Source organism: Colletotrichum destructivum, chromosome 11, assembly GCF_034447905.1.
Source record: "Colletotrichum destructivum chromosome 11, complete sequence".
Taxonomy (NCBI): domain Eukaryota; kingdom Fungi; phylum Ascomycota; class Sordariomycetes; order Glomerellales; family Glomerellaceae; genus Colletotrichum; species Colletotrichum destructivum.
Window position 1 is genome coordinate 712,322 of NC_085906.1, and position 15,353 is coordinate 727,674.

General features: G+C 49.9%; 5 protein-coding genes across 5 annotated transcripts; 4 read left to right on the forward strand and 1 right to left on the reverse strand.

Moving 5' to 3' along the window:
- Positions 1 to 4,968: 4,968 nt before the first annotated feature.
- On the reverse strand, positions 4,969 to 6,465 carry CDEST_15339 (uncharacterized protein; the record flags this gene model as incomplete). The annotated part of the gene is made up of 4 exons (XM_062931495.1): positions 4,969 to 5,613; positions 5,676 to 5,877; positions 5,937 to 5,992; positions 6,196 to 6,465. The coding sequence occupies 4 exons, from the start codon at positions 6,463 to 6,465 to the stop codon at positions 4,969 to 4,971; spliced, it is 1,173 nt and encodes a 390-aa protein (XP_062787546.1).
- Positions 6,466 to 8,613: 2,148 nt separating this feature from the next.
- On the forward strand, positions 8,614 to 9,268 carry CDEST_15340 (uncharacterized protein; the record flags this gene model as incomplete). Its single annotated transcript, XM_062931496.1, has 3 exons — positions 8,614 to 8,838; positions 8,899 to 9,015; positions 9,080 to 9,268. The coding sequence occupies 3 exons, from the start codon at positions 8,614 to 8,616 to the stop codon at positions 9,266 to 9,268; spliced, it is 531 nt and encodes a 176-aa protein (XP_062787547.1).
- A 639-nt stretch (positions 9,269 to 9,907) lies between these two features.
- On the forward strand, positions 9,908 to 11,287 carry CDEST_15341 (uncharacterized protein; the record flags this gene model as incomplete). Its single annotated transcript, XM_062931497.1, has 2 exons — positions 9,908 to 10,515; positions 10,738 to 11,287. 2 exons carry the CDS (start codon positions 9,908 to 9,910, stop codon positions 11,285 to 11,287), a joined length of 1,158 nt encoding a protein of 385 aa, XP_062787548.1.
- A 212-nt stretch (positions 11,288 to 11,499) lies between these two features.
- Positions 11,500 to 12,639, forward strand: CDEST_15342 (uncharacterized protein; the record flags this gene model as incomplete). Its single annotated transcript, XM_062931498.1, has 1 exon — positions 11,500 to 12,639. The coding sequence occupies one exon, from the start codon at positions 11,500 to 11,502 to the stop codon at positions 12,637 to 12,639; it is 1,140 nt and encodes a 379-aa protein (XP_062787549.1).
- A 1,002-nt stretch (positions 12,640 to 13,641) lies between these two features.
- Positions 13,642 to 14,545, forward strand: CDEST_15343 (Putative short-chain dehydrogenase/reductase SDR, NAD(P)-binding domain superfamily; the record flags this gene model as incomplete). Its single annotated transcript, XM_062931499.1, has 1 exon — positions 13,642 to 14,545. Exon 1 carries the CDS (start codon positions 13,718 to 13,720, stop codon positions 14,543 to 14,545), a length of 828 nt encoding a protein of 275 aa, XP_062787550.1. The 5' UTR covers positions 13,642 to 13,717.
- Positions 14,546 to 15,353: the final 808 nt, after the last annotated feature.

A 15,353-nucleotide genomic window follows, 5' to 3' on the forward strand; every position in this document is an offset into this window, starting at 1 on the left:
TGACGTATGGGACATCAATGGTTTCCTTCAGGGGAACTACAGGTATATCTACAAGACCCAAGTTGTTCGTTGAGAAGGACATGCCAATAAGAGATCATGTAGTTTCCCTTGCTGAACAACACCGCACTTTTCGCACGACGCCCTGAAGACACATGACAGTGCTCGGGCAACCCCAATCGAAGACTAAGCACCAAGCAGTCAACACTTTGACCTCCATCCAGAACGCTCAAGACATTAGAAACAGTCCCGCGAATGTGCTGGTGACGATCCTTCGGGGATATCGACCCTGCCCACCTGGCGATGCAGACCACTCGAGCAAAGTAGTCAGCGGGCGGGAGCCGCGCAAAGAAAAAGCCCCCGACCGTCCACCGTCAACCGCGTCAGCCTTTTCCAGATATTATCTCAGCCACCATGATCCGAAGCTCCCCCTTCACTAGGCCTACCATTTCTGAACACCAAGGTCAAGAATGTGTCCCGGCCAGCCCAAAGGACGCCAACATCTGACTAGTGCCACCTGTAAGCACGGCTATCACTGAATGAATCAACGGCGCTCGTAGATGTGCTTTGGAACCAGACAAGTGGGGGTCGAGTAAAACAAACGAGTTACAGGAGAAACAGAAGCACGAGCCAGGGTCATGCAAAGGCTTCAACGGTTCCGTTTCCATCGAGAGTCGCCGCTTGTTACATACCTGATTTAGCGGCTGACTTGGGTACCGTCGCCACCCTCGCCAGACCTTGTCACAGGCAAGGCTAACGGCGACACGGGGAATGGAAAGAAAAGACTGCAGTCATCCATGTAGTAATTTCACTGCCTAGGGGAATATCTCTGCCTGCATCCCCAAAACTGCGTCCCCCATGTTCTAAAACGTTCTGTTTCGTAAGCCATGAATTCCCGGCCCAGCACCAGCCGACCAGGTGGCGAGACAAAAGAAAGGGCAAAACAAGATGAAGCTACCTCCCCTTACCAGAAACCCTCAGTCTGCCCACTCTCGCACTTTTCTATACCCGGAAGCACCGAGTTCGACAGAGCAGTTCAATCTGTAGGGCGACTTCTGCAGATCGGAGTCCTATTCGGGACTCTCCGACGTCTCTGAACCGATGTGTGCATTCCGATAACTTGCTTGTTGCGTATTCCAAATGTGTAATATCCTCCGGAGAGGGACCCGGAAGGTCTTGAAAGGCTTGGACGATCTTCTCGCGGGCGAAGCAGACTTGCTCCAGTCGTGTGAGCTTTCGGTCGAAATCCTCTACATTGCGATGCTTGAGTGATTTCGAAACGTCTTGAGCGTCTCTGATATGATCCGCGAACGCATCCAACTGTTCAATGTTGTCGGCGCAGAGGCTCTTCAGACTCTCCTTTGCCCGAGTGGACCATCTTGTGAGTTGGTCCTTTGCCCTGCCGATGTCGTCGGGGGTAATCCTCGCACGCTTCGCGATTGGTTCTTCATCGTCCAGGTCGACAGCCAGGTCATCCAGATGTGCAAACAACCTCCAGGGCGGTCTATCATCCCCATCGTCATAGTCGGAAAATGACTGGAACAGCCTCCTCTAGAGGCTCACATCAATGAGGGAGCTCGGTGTCTTGCCTGCGATGAGGTGAGCAGCGTGCATTAAGACAACAACGTCACAATTGTTTTTATGTTGTTGCACGATGATTTTCTTGTATATCGATCTCCTTCCGCCTGCAACCCCTTCTAAATGCGTTTCGCATAAGGTTTCCATGTGTTTGATGTCGGGACGCCAGGTTGACGAGCCGTGCAAAGGATCGAACACGTCGAAGCTGGGCTCGTCTTTTTCAGCCACCAGGAGGACCCAATGTCCTACATCAGGCAGGTGCAGCGGAATTGTTACCTTTTGATCAGCAAGGGTCGGGTGGGAAGCTGTTTGCTCATCCGTGAGGCGTGTTGACGTGAGTCTCGTAAAACCTTGCCCGTCTATCGTTCCCACCAGGAGCCGTAGGCATGTGCCCACAGCACGGTAGTCCAGATGAGTGTCCAACGCTAGGCTCTCAAAGAGGTCGGTCGCGAGCCCGGGAACGCTTAGGCCATTTTTGGGGAATTCGGTAGGCATCTTGGTATTCCTCTGTTGAAAAGCAGACTTGTGCGAGGCAGCAGCTCCACTTTCGTCTGGAGATGGCTCCCCTCCTGTGTGTCTGCTGTGCTGCGCCAGAGTCCAAGCCGCCCGTATGCGTCTCATCTCGTCTCATTTCGTGGGTGAGACCAAGGGCCTGGAATTCACGCATACTGTGACGACATCATCCGCAACACAGAAAGCAAGCCAGCAAGGTCGGGCGTCCAAGGGATCACCACACAGGAGGGGAGGGTAGTAGGAAACAAATTTCAGAGGAGTGGCTGGATAGGGAGCGAGCGGAGGCTCGTCGCCCGCCCGTTTGTATGGATCCTTCGGGTGACAAAGTTGAGCTAGACGTGGGATAGGCATTGAGTCTTCCTGAGAACCTGGGGCGCTCTTTTCGACGGGTCTTCCCAAGATATAGCGGTCCTTGAGTGCTTTCCGTGACTCTACTAACAGAAGATGACCGCCAGACGCGGACTGAGCTTGTCTACTTTCCGCCGTTCTGCCCATGTAAGCCGTTCGGCCTTCATCCAAAAGACACGGTTCTTCTCGGTTATTGGCGAACTAATAACCCTGCGCAGGTCCTACCTAACACGGCGCCGACAATCCCGAGGCAGCGTATACCTTGGAGCTTTTGCGCAGAAGGAGCTTGAAGCTGCGAGACGCCGAATTGTGATTGTGCTAGGTGCCGATAACAAACCGTCAGCCAGACAGCAACTACAACAGGCTTTTGCACCAGATCCCTTGGAAGTGCCCCTACCCGCTCCGTCTTTATACCTCGCAGCTTTGCCAGGCACCGTTGCTCACATCGCAGAAGCTGTAACTGAAACTCGACAAGTCCGTGGTGCTTTAAGGTCACTCTAGCATTGACTCAAGACCCATGATGGCGATGTTGAATCTGACGATGTGGTGACCTTGTGACTCTGGCACGAGCCCCAGGGATTTTCAGGGCCAAGCGGCCAATACGCTCGCGAGACGGAAAGAAGATATGGAGGAGGTGGGCAGCCACGGCAGCAAACGGAATAACAGGACCCATACCAATGATCAATTCAAGCCACCCGACCGTTGTCATGCCTCGAGTTGAAGTGCACATTCCTGCGTCCTCGTCCTAGCCCTCACTCTGTTCTCCTCCCCCTCTTGTTCTTTTGCATCTTCCTCATGTTCAATATCGGGAGGAAGCGTGGCCACCGTCGAGGAACGCACCAGTTACGACAGACGGAAGCTCGAGCATGGAGCATCTCATGGCTGCCATCCCGGCCTCTGTTCCTTGGCGGAACGGAACCTAGATCCGGCACTGCAGTGGATGAGCTTGAGACAATGGGGACTTGGATGGAAACTATAGGGCTCTAACCAGAGAAGCCTATAAGATCTCTCCACTCGAGATGGCGTGGGTAATTGCTACGCGAGCAGTCGTCCTTTGGTTTGAGACTTGGAAGCAATGGATGCAGTCGCGTGACGGCTTTAGACTAGCTGTTATTGCAGGCGCAGCTTGGACGCAAAAAGGGCAGAGACCCCGAGACTGTGTACCAGAAAGGAGTGATTGCGCACGTCCCTTAGGGGGCACAACAGGCGGCATTATCTACTGTGAAGTACGGTGGCTCTGTATTCCTGTGTTACGATTGAACGCGTGGTTGTGGTGAACTGGGCTGGCATGGTGCGAGTACGCGCGGCGACGGGACATGATCCAGGTGTGGGTGACGGCCGGCTCAAGGGCCGCGTGTTCGGAGACGAGGAATTCAGAGGCGTCTTTTCTGTGAAAAACAAGGCAGCCACGAGACGGACGGAAGGGTTGCAAAGAACGATTGCTTTGGCAGTGTTGTTATAACATGTTAAAGACAATAACCTTCCCTACCTTACTAGGTTGATCTCGTTGATTTTACCCAAACTCCAACCAATGTTTCTCATCATCATCATCATTTCCCTTATAATCACTGTAGAGCATCGATGTCCCTATTCCAATTGTCGAGATCGCCTCTGCGGAAAAGGGGTCCAACCTGCCAGCACGACCTCTGGTGCGCCTTGTTCGTCCTCAACTTACTCCTCTCTTGGGCTGTCGACTTGTGCGCGGCCACTTCCGCTGCACTACTCTCGGCCTCTATTACCAGTTGCGACTATCGCCATATTTGTCCGTTTTCTTCCAATAAACTCTTTCGGGGTGTGTTGACTTCCGATGCCAACCCGTCGGGCTAATCCAGGAGTAGATGGTCGATGTGTGACTACCCAGATCGAAAGGGTCTGGGGTTGTCGGCATCACCGCTCTTTACGCCTCGGCAAGGAACAGAGGCATCTGAGCGGCGATATTGCCGAAACTTAGATAGGGGCGAGGTTGCCGAAACTGGCCAGTAACCACCGTGTTTGAGGTTTGAGTTGGGCATCACGCATGGGTTCGCCATGAAATACTGTGGAGCAAGCGCTGACAACTTTCCCCCCAAAAGTAAAAGGCCACAAAGGCTAGTTGATTTCTCTTTACTACAGCCCAATCAAAGGCCATCATAATCCTCGTGTGAGTTAGAATTCATCTGCTTCCCAATCGTTTCTCGCTTGACAGAGATCCGGAAAGCAATATACTGAGAATCACCACTAACACTACAAGGGCGAGTTCAAGCTTAAATGTTTGAGGCCTTAAAGGGACTCTGTCTTGTTTCATAAGTTGTTCGAGTTACAAAAGATGTCGATGATGCCGTTACCTTCTTCCGAAGACAGGTCTCATCTTAGCGACATCTATCACTTTTGTGTAACGAGCCTCTAAGCAAATAGACCCTGGGAGAAGCTTGAGTAAAAGAGGCTCCAATTTCGTGTGGGATCATACGCCATACCAAGACCGATACTCTTCTTATCTACATATGCATTCACAAGTCTCAAACATGCTTGAGATACCCCTGTTGCCTAATATTTCTATGTCCATCCGCAAATCGGCTTTACTAAGAAGACCACGGCATAGCAATCTGGCGAAGTTTCAGACCACTCCGTGCCTAATACAAAACCAGCGTTGAACCATTCTTTATATAACGGGCAGTAATTGAAGATGTCGAGTCCCCAGAAACCATCCGCCTTACAATACAGCTCTTTGAAACCTCCTTGGTATTTGCCGCTTGGCGGTTTCAGAGAACAGCGGAAATAGTTGTATGAGCGACGCTGTATTTCATCGCGAGGCACCATGTGAAAAAGCTGAAAGTCGCCATAGTTGTCAGCGTTGGCGAAGTGAGTGCCATTCAAGTGCCGGGTGATCAATCTCCCTTCATCGTCGATAGAGAAAACTGACGCAGCCTCAATGCTTTCAATAACCTGGGGTTCTATTGAAAAGCTGAGAATTCTCGGGCTTATCGGGGCTATCCAGAGGTATTTGCCATTAATATCTGGCGCGTTCGTGGCCTGAAGATGGAAGAATGAGGTAGAGGTGGTAGCACTCGGAGTGCACTTTATGGTTGTAGTGTGGGTGGATAAGATGCCGGCAGTTTCCGTCCATGTATATGGAATGGTCTCCGTGGAGAGTATAGGGACGTATTCGGTATTCGTGTAGGTAATACTTTTCTCTATAAGCTGTTTTCCGTCGCCCGAGTGGTTAGAAAAGAATTGTGGTTGTCTAATGAGTTACTACTTACACTCCAGTAGGTTTCTGTAGTTTTTTCCGTAATAGTCTTCCTAACGTCTTTTGTAACTGGCGTGGCACACGCCCCAATTAAGCAGGAGCATGCTTTGGTCTCATCGGCTGGAGGACATATTGACGTTGGCGCTCGTCGAAGGTTTCGAGGATGGTTGGCTTCGCAACGCCCATTCAATTTACGAGTAGTAATCGCGAATTTCCTACATAAATCAACAACTAATTAGAGCTTGACGCGTGAGCATAGGTGCAGTGTACGAACTCGACAGTGTAGGTTGGGCGCACTGTTGAGGTGGCTACATCGGTATATGTCGTTTCCTATGTCCACGTTAGATTGGATAACCTAGTAATTATAAAGTCAATCAAATGTTAATCTTACAGTGTATGAAAAAGTCTCTGTAGTAGTCGTCTCAGTACCCTATATGTCAAAAAAAGGCCCATTATATTAGTGCTACTGCGCTTTAACGTCAGGTCACGTAGACTACAGCCTATGCGTCATATAGGAGGGGACCACTACTTACGATGACCTCTTGCGTATATGTCTCCACAATGATTTTAGTGCTCGTTACAGTAACGGGAGACCCAGAAATAGTAGTTGTAGTCTTGACGCAGCCTAGCACAGATGAACAAAAGCTTGTCAACGACGCAGTCCTCGTTTTAGTACTGATAATCGCCTTGGAGCATGACGAAATGTCAGACTGGGTACAGAATGCCTCTGCGGCGTGTGTCGTGCCGAGAAGGGCAGCGACTCCCAATATGGCCCAGTTGAATACTTTCGTCTTCAACACCATGGTGGGCTGAGGTAGACTGGATACCAGATAGCTCTTGAAGATCGAAGTTATGTTGGATTTCGCAGAATTCACGGCGTCATTGAAAGGTTTTTAAAGTGGACAAGCCGTGCCAAAAAGTGGCTGCAACTGGACTAAAAATCGATCAAATCTTGCGCCGTCGCGTGGCATGCATGCCATAAGAGATCTAAACCTCCGTACGGTGTCATCAACCTTCAGCCGTACAGAAGCGAAACCCAATTGAACTAATTCCGATGAACACGGGTTATCACCAGTTTCAGCCCAGCTCAAGCTAGTAAGGTCTAGACCTCTATCAGTTAAGTCTAACTGCTGTGGCGTCGGCTATTGAATGCAATATAAACGTCTAGCGCACCCCAACACCCTGCTGAAGAGATGCCAAGCAATCCGAGCAAACTAAACTACACTAACTATATGACTGCCTCCCTAACACGTATGTTGGAAATTATGCGCATGACCCCCTATTGCACTAGCTTACGTTAAGACAATTGGATATGCTGGCGAGACCAGCGGCTCCTAAAAGCAATTTGCGTCTGTGCATCTAAGATCTCAATTTAAACCACCACACAAACTAGACCGTAGCATATTTAATATAAATGCAATAGGCGTATGTGCTACACAATCCGAAAAATCGTAGTACTCGTTAGTCTAAGTATTATGTTATAAAACAGACGGGGGTTCAGCCCCAAGTCCTAATATCTATTTGCATCTGATTAGTTGCGTTTGCTTTAGACCCTTTGTTTTGTTGTTTCATTCGGGTTTTCCTGCGCGAGGTTAATTACATCTTTGTTCTTTAGGTCTTTGTTCTTTAGGGCGCGTATTTCAACATACCTTAGTAAGGAATTTAGTAAAGCCCTACAACAAAACTTAACAAGCCTAACACTAGACTTATCCAATGTGCTAAGGTCATCGTCCTGCAGGGTGATTTACCTGTTGTTCTTAATAGATTGTCCTATCTATTCTATGTAAAGTCGTTAGAGCCTTTGGGACCGGAGCGCTCCCAGGGAAGTTCTGCCTCGTTGAAAACGACGTGCGGAAGGGTGTTAGAGTGGGAGCCGTGACCAGGGGCCGGAAAGACCGAATGGACGTCAACATTGGGGTCCAGTCGCAGCTGCGGCACACGGACGGCGAACTGCTGTTTCGATGACAGCGTGTCCGCCTTTCCATCAGCGGCCGTGATGGACTGGACAAACCTCGCCGTGTAAGTCCCTGCGGCCAACGCCGGGACACGGTAAGAAGACAGCACAACGGCATCAGGTTCGAGCTCTTCAGCTGCTGCATCGCCGGCGTGGTTGTGTTCTCTAACTGGAAACGATCGGAATCGTGCACCAGTCCGCGCTCTGGTAGCCGCCATGATGGTCAAGTCCTTGCGTGCGTGTGGACGAATGTGTTGATGATGATACTAATTTCATACCGTTTGTAGCCTGTAGAAAAACATTTATGAACCTAGCAGACCCTACCTTTAATTACCCTGCTCTCGGTGTCACATGAACGAAAGAAAACAGGCAGAAGAATAGGGAACGAAGCAGCATTAGAACGAAGGAACCGGCATGCCATTGTATTCCAAACTCCCGTCTAAGACACCGCAGGCTGGTCAGGAGAACCTCTCTATAACACCCCCCCCCCCCCCCCCCCCCCCCCAAAAAAAAAAAGAAAAAAAGAAAAGACAAGGGGGAAACAGAAAAGAAAATCACACATTTCTAATGGCGCCGTTAGGATGCAGAAGCATTTCAATAAGCGCCTATGCTAGTAATATGCATATGTCTTAGGCCAGCTCTCGGGGTGAGTATGTGAAATGACAAAACAGGCCATTTATTTTTCTCCCTAGATTCAGTTTCCGACATGGTAAGAATGTTCCTTGAAGTTTCTTAGACAAGTAGCCTACGTGGGACTGATGGATTTAGGCCTTATGGTACGGAAAGCTGCTCGACGCAAGAGAATTAAATTCTTACTCGTCTGGCATAGCCCTGATAGCTGATATGCTACTCCATGTTCAGGGTTGAATGATCGTTGCCGCGGACTGCCTCAGTGCTACTGGTCATATCTCTATCTTCAACATCTACATACGTAGTAAGCTCTCTTTCAGTGGTTTTTCTATTGTTGGTCAACGTTGCCGGGACTTAGGAGCCAACCATGACCACAAACGCTGTTTTTGTGCCCATGGGTGTGCAGGCTTTCGTCGTCACAACAAATTTCTCTCAAAGCAAATACAGAGTCGCTCCTCTTATTCAGCCAGACTACTCGATCCTCCGTGCCGGCGGCCTACTCAACCACGATGTCATGGAACAGCTTCAACTGTCCAATCACCGCCTTATGGCGAAGGATAATACCCGCTTCGTTGATGTAACCAACGGACAGGTCCGCGGGGAGCGCGTCGGCGTCTACCTCAGCTGAACCATTCCTAGGGCCTACCGTCAGGGGATCACGGCTACTGAGAAGGCGTCGGTAGATCACCCTGTTGCTAAGCTCAAGGCCGGATACACCCACGAGGTGGTGGAAAACGGTGATAACCAACCTGAATATTCCGACGTCAAGGTTAGTCAGTTAGCAATGACGCGGTGAAATTACCATGTCAAGCTTTGATGCTGACTCATTCAAGTTCCGATCAATTCCCACACCCTACCTCGTCTTCAGGATCGCCTACTCTAGGAACTCGTCGACGCCATCGTCCCAGATCTTCGTGCTGGAGAGTGACCGGATCCGCAATATCAACGAGGCGGACCTCGCCGATGTTGACGTCGAGAACTTGACTTCTGCATTTCTTAATCCCAAACTATCCATCGAGTAGCAGGCAGAGACATTCGTTGGGCTGAGAACGACATTGCGCGACTACAAGCCAAATGCCGATGCTCCCCGGACAGTTCCTTTCACGATTGTCGAGTCCGGCAATGAGTTCTTTGCCGACTACCAGCCTCACAACACCTCAGTCCTATCAATCCATGACAACCTGGACTTCGGAACCGACAAGAGATCAAAGATGCAACCCTAAACTATTTCGTTGTCGGCTTCCACGATCACTTGGAGGATGACCCTCTCTCCGTGGCGAATACCGTTCAAGAAGATGCCCGGCCGGCCTACGGCGAGCTCCTCGATGCATGCGCCATGAATATTCATACCGCCCAGACCGTGACGGGTCCAAGTAGATCAGACTGGCTTCTTAAAAAGGCTGACCACGACTCAGCTCGAGTCATATGCCACGGCATGCTGAGAAACGTGCCCTTTCAGCGGTCGAATCTGCACATCGAGGACAAATATCTGTCAGTCAGGCTTCAGAAACTCGCCAAGGAGCATCAACCAGTTGCAATCGGCACAAACACGCTCGAAGCCCTGCTTGCCTTTCTCCGAATGCAGTATGAAGGTGACGAGAGGGGCAGCGCCCAGACCAAGCGGATGCTGACCAAGATGGTTCAGTTAATTCTCTCCGACGATGACATCGACCGCACAACAAAAGGCCAACGACCAAGTTTCCACAAATAACTGGATAACTGAAGATTCGGGTAAGGTCTGGTCAACCGCACAGGCCGAGAAGAACCCACAAGAATCGACCGCGAGGACAGCGGCCCCCTCTGCCGACGACTTGAAGCCCATCGGAGAACTCAACGCCTTCGAGGCCGCCATAGCTTCCATAGCGCGAGAGAAGAGGCACGTCTATCAGAAGATTTTCTTCAGGTGGTGGAACGCAATGGAGGTTAGGGGCACCGCCTTCGAAGCGAACCAGCAGAAACATAAAAATGCGATCGCTTCCATACTTGGCGAGCTGAAAAGGCTCGACGACGCAACCGAGACGGCCTCGAAGGGAAGGCAAGAGGCAAAGAGCAGACTGCCTAATACGCTTGTGCTCGAAGAGGTGTCGGCCCCTCCGTTTGGAGTCCGCCAGGATTTCACCGTGCTGTTCACCGGCGTATCATCAGGCTGGCCATCCGGCTATATTGACAACGTTCAGGTCAGGCTGTCGTCTCAACTTGCCCAGAAACCAGACCTCGGCCCATTCTCTCGTCAGCTTGGGATCTCTGACTGGGAAGACTTGCTATCCAGGTGATTCCCCAACGAGGCACCGTTCATCCGACAGATTTTGCCCGAGTCCTTGGGCTCCACGGACAGCTCTACTTCCTCAAAACCGGCATACTCGTCGGAGGAAGGCTTCGGCGACGGCCAAGGGTGATTTCCACTCTTCATAGAGTGGGAGGTCGAGTATCATCATATCAGATTTGAGCATTGGCGGTTCGAACAAGACAAGAAACAAAACTGGCACTACAGGCTGAGAAACGACAAGACGCTCACGGAGCTCCAAGGATTTACTGACTACCGGTCGTTTTGTGGACGATCTCCTATAACGCCGCAGGCGTCCTCGGCCCTCAAATCCAGAATACGACAGCTCTTTGCACGAGCGCAGCCCGCCGAGCAGAAGAAGGCTGACGTTGACGCCCTGTTGGAGCAGGTATCGGAGGTTGAGTACTTCTTTGCCCCTCTTGCGGGCATCAAGGACCATCTCACGACGCTCATTCAAGGATATCATGCGAGACCGCATGCAGAAGATGCTCTTCTGGCTGGCGAACTCGGCCTGTCCGAGACCGATATCAGGCACGTCGTCGCCTCTTCCAACCAGGCGCCGTACGGAAAGCTCGCCCAGATCCGCGGCCACGGTGTGATCCATGAACCCTTGAAGCCGGTGACGCACGGCCAGTTTGTCTTCACAAAGTTGCACATCGTCGACAAGTTTGGCCAAATTGTGTCTTACGTTGAGCCGGCAACCCTTGATTCTCCACGAACAGCACTGTACCCCTGCCTCTCGAGGCACTTTTTCTGAGATGAGATCCCAATAAGCAAGGTTATAGATCTGGCATCATTTCCTAATACGGCCTACAAAGCGGACTCGAAGCTGGGAGTCTGTCAGTTTGTTCAAAACCCCCCGCGGATCAACCAAACCGCCCGGCTGAATGCCACCTTTGTTGTCGAGGGCGAGAACAGCAGCAAATTTCATCCCATCGGCCGCTTGAGAACCCTATCTGGGGCTGGATCATGGTCAATAATCTGGACAAGTCACTGCTAATCTTCAATGCCGAGGGACTTTTCGTCCGTGAGTTTTGCCTGCTTCCTGACTCTCACTCAGTCGCAGCACCCTCACCGCCGCCCGAAGTCCACGGTGGGAAACCAACGACCAGAAGTCTTATCGCCCTGGTCGAGAACCTCCTCTCGTTTCCATATGCTCTGGGAATGCTCACTATGCTTGAGGCGGCCTACCAGGACACCAGCTCGAACACGGCCGAATACGCAGACTTTCTCCCTGCAGGATTCGGTCGCGCTCTTTGTCTCGCCGACTTTGGCTGCTCCATCGAGCTGGCACATCCGCCCCTCGAGAATCAAAGTAAACAATACCCCCAACCTCCCGAGATGGCCCTCGAGTCGTACAAGTTTCCCGTCGGTCTCGGAAACGCCGACGCGGGCTTCAATGGGCTCGCGGGCTATTTCAACACGATTCGTGATCTGCAGATGAAGGATATATACAGTGCCTTCGGTGACGAGCGGAGCCCTGACTCGGACGCGCCCGGTCCTCACGCCAACCCGGTACTCAGATCTCCACCGTCACCTCTCGAGCTTACTCCGTATCACATCTCTGCTCTGGACACTGTGGTTGGCTTCTTTGCCGCCGCACACCAGGCCAAGTTGCAGCTTCGTGGTGTGATACTTGACCCCATGCGATCCCTGCACCTGTACACAGGCGGCCTCTTTCCAATGAAAGAGGTTGCCCTGCCTCGCTGGGCTGTCGGTTCTGCCATGAAAGAAATGCACGCTTTCTTCTTCGCCGGACCCATATTGGTTCCGCACCTTCCACCGCCGAATGATATGCGGGCCACCACAACCACAGCAAACACAACAGCCCCTTCTTCGGAAGCGGACCAGCTGCCATTGAACAGGAGCTCCATGGTCGAGATGCCCGTGTCCGGTCTTGAAGATTGGAGTTGGTGGCAAGCTCGCGCTACTGCTGTCCCCAGCAGCGGCGGTGGTCCGCCGGTCGATGAAGTCAGTTGGAGCAAGTATCCTGTCCCGGCCGAGGAAGGGATCCTGAATCTCTCAAAGGGGGGGCATGACAGCGAGTTTGTTGAGGGCTACTTCATCATGACCAGAAGCCTGAAGGAGGCAGCTACTGGTGAGAAATAGCTTAATCGGCATTTCAGAGCCCGTTGAAGGCTGGGAGCGTACTTGTTCAATTCGACCGTGAAGATGTAATTTTGGTTTTATTCTAGTTGGCCTATCGATCCGGTTCTGAGAACTTGTTGCCAGCTCTTCTCCGCAGACGATATTCTGAAATCTTGACTTTTGCGATGAAGCGTTCAACACCCGGTTGGTGTTGTTGTTGTTGTTCCATACCGCAGTGTATCATGGAATGAGTGATGCCTTCCGCCGACACCGCCATCAACTCCGCCTCATCCGCAAAGACGGTCGAGACGTCCGCAATCTTACAAAGCCACTGACCGGCAGTCAAAGGATCTACTCTCTTCATTTCCGAACATGAGGGGAGAATTACGGCATTGGGTTTGCAGCCGCCGGCGGAATCATTTTTGAAATGCCTACACTCAGCATCTCCGATGATTGCTAAGCCAAGCAGCCCATGGCCTCGCTTTCGCATCATGGCCCTCGCCAAGCTTTAACGGGCGTTCTGATGTGGAGAGAAACAATAAACTTTGTCAAGTCCGCACGAGCGTGCAGTGCATCCCCGCAACGTCCGCACGCACAAGCATGTCAAAGCCCTAAGTCCGCCATAGCATGGGGGGCCGCATTTCGAATGCAAACGTGTACACTGTTGCGACCGTGTATTCTGTACTGCCCCGTCAACTCTGTTTACTAATGCATAGAGACGTGTTTCGGGCCGCAGTCCAGTGTCCTTACTCATTCCATCTTAGTCACACTTGAACACCTTGTTACAGGATCTTGTCCCCCTGTGAGATGTTGATGTTGTCTGCACCAAAACTCGTACTTGTGTAACCCCATCAAGGTTCGGACGAATATACGAATAACATTACAAATCTAACAGGAGGGGGAGGGGGTTATCATCGTCTGATGATATGCACACTCTAATCGAAAGTGAGGATTCTGTGAGTATATAAAGATAGCAAAAGGCGGACTCTCCAAGTATATTCGCTTCATTATCCAGTCAAGCAGCCAACTCTCCTTCCAACTTAATCAAAGAAAACCACATCGCTAACACCACAATTGCCTAATCACCACAATCGCAAAAATGTCCAACGTCCCCTCACCATCGGAGCCTTGGTCGCTAAAGGGCAAGACCGCCGTTATTACTGGCGGGTCTCGCGGAATCGGCAGCGGCATTGCCGTTCATTTTGCCCGCAAGGGTCTAAGCAACCTTGCCATTACGTACGTTGCCAACGAAGCCGCTGCCAACAAGACGCTAGAGAAGTGCCGCAAGCTAGGAGTCAAAAACGCCATCACTATCCAGGCGGACGTTACAGATACTGCAGTTGGGCCTAAGATCATTAAGGAGGCTGTAAGCAGACTTAGCGTGACTACGATTGACATCCTCGTCAACAACGCCATCCTTGGAGACGTCAGCAGGACTGTAGACCTCAAGACCCTCGAGGCCAAGAACTTTAACGAAATCATGGTCGGCAACGTCTACTCGCCTGTCAGCCTTACAGTCGCCTTTATGGAATTCGCACCAAAGTACGGAGGACGCGTTATCAACATCTCAAGCACAGCCAGCAAGACTGGCAATCCTGAGTTCATTATGACCTACGGTGCCACTAAGGCTGCGCTTGATAGCTACACGCGGTCTTTTGCGGACACATTTGCCTCTAGCACAGGTATTACCTTTAACAGCGTGTCTGTTGGACCGACGGAGACAGACGCGCTGGCTGCAGCAAAGGACATGCTCCCAGGGTTCGTCGAGGAGCAGATTAAAAGCATATCTGCAGCTCCCCGCTTTGGAACCACCGACGATGTTGCGTACATCGTTGGGTTCCTGGCGAGTGAGGAGGGACGATGGGTAAACGGTGCCGCGGTCAGCGCCAACGGAGGACACAGATTGACTCTTGCTCTGTTTGGCTGAATAGAACCTAATTCCGGGGCTAGTCAACCGGCGAATTAGAGTCTCATTGAGTAGATAGATAACAAGAGTCGTTGTTTTCTTCCTGTTTTAACACTATAGTTGTATGCAGATCTTAGTTAACATTCTGTCTCTTTAAACGTATAGAAAAATATAAACTTTAATTAATTATGTTTGCAAGTGACTAGGCAATAGTGCTTAACTGTAAGGTTTTAGTAAAGCGCGTAAATAGAGCTAAATTAAGCATTAAAACTACTGTCTATTCTTTTATAGAAACTATCTCTTTAATGTTCCTTAAATAACTCTATAAGTTTAGTATAGTTAGGCTTAAACTACTGCTTAGATATAAGGTTAAAGTTAACTTTTTTAAACTCTATATATAATTACCTATAATATATAAAATAAGTAAGTAAAATAGATAAGTAAGTAAGATATAAAACTATAACTATAATATATTAATGCAACTAACGTAGTTTACAAGCAAGTAAGCTATACAAGTAAGTAAGCTACTTTTTATCGCTAGAAAAAGCTTAGTTTCTAACTATTTATTAAAATTTTAATTTATATTTAAAAAAGGCATAGCTAGAGACTTTATATAACAAGAAGAGTTATAGTTTAAAAAACAATACTATAAAAATTATTATATAACTTTATCCTTTATAACTAATAATAGGATTTTATCTTAAGGGCTAGATAAGAGCTTTTCTATATTTATAAGGGTTAAGGTTACTAAGTAATTTCTATAGTACTATCTTTTAAATTTTAACTCTTATTGTTATATAAAGTCTCTAGCTATGCCTTTTTTAGATAA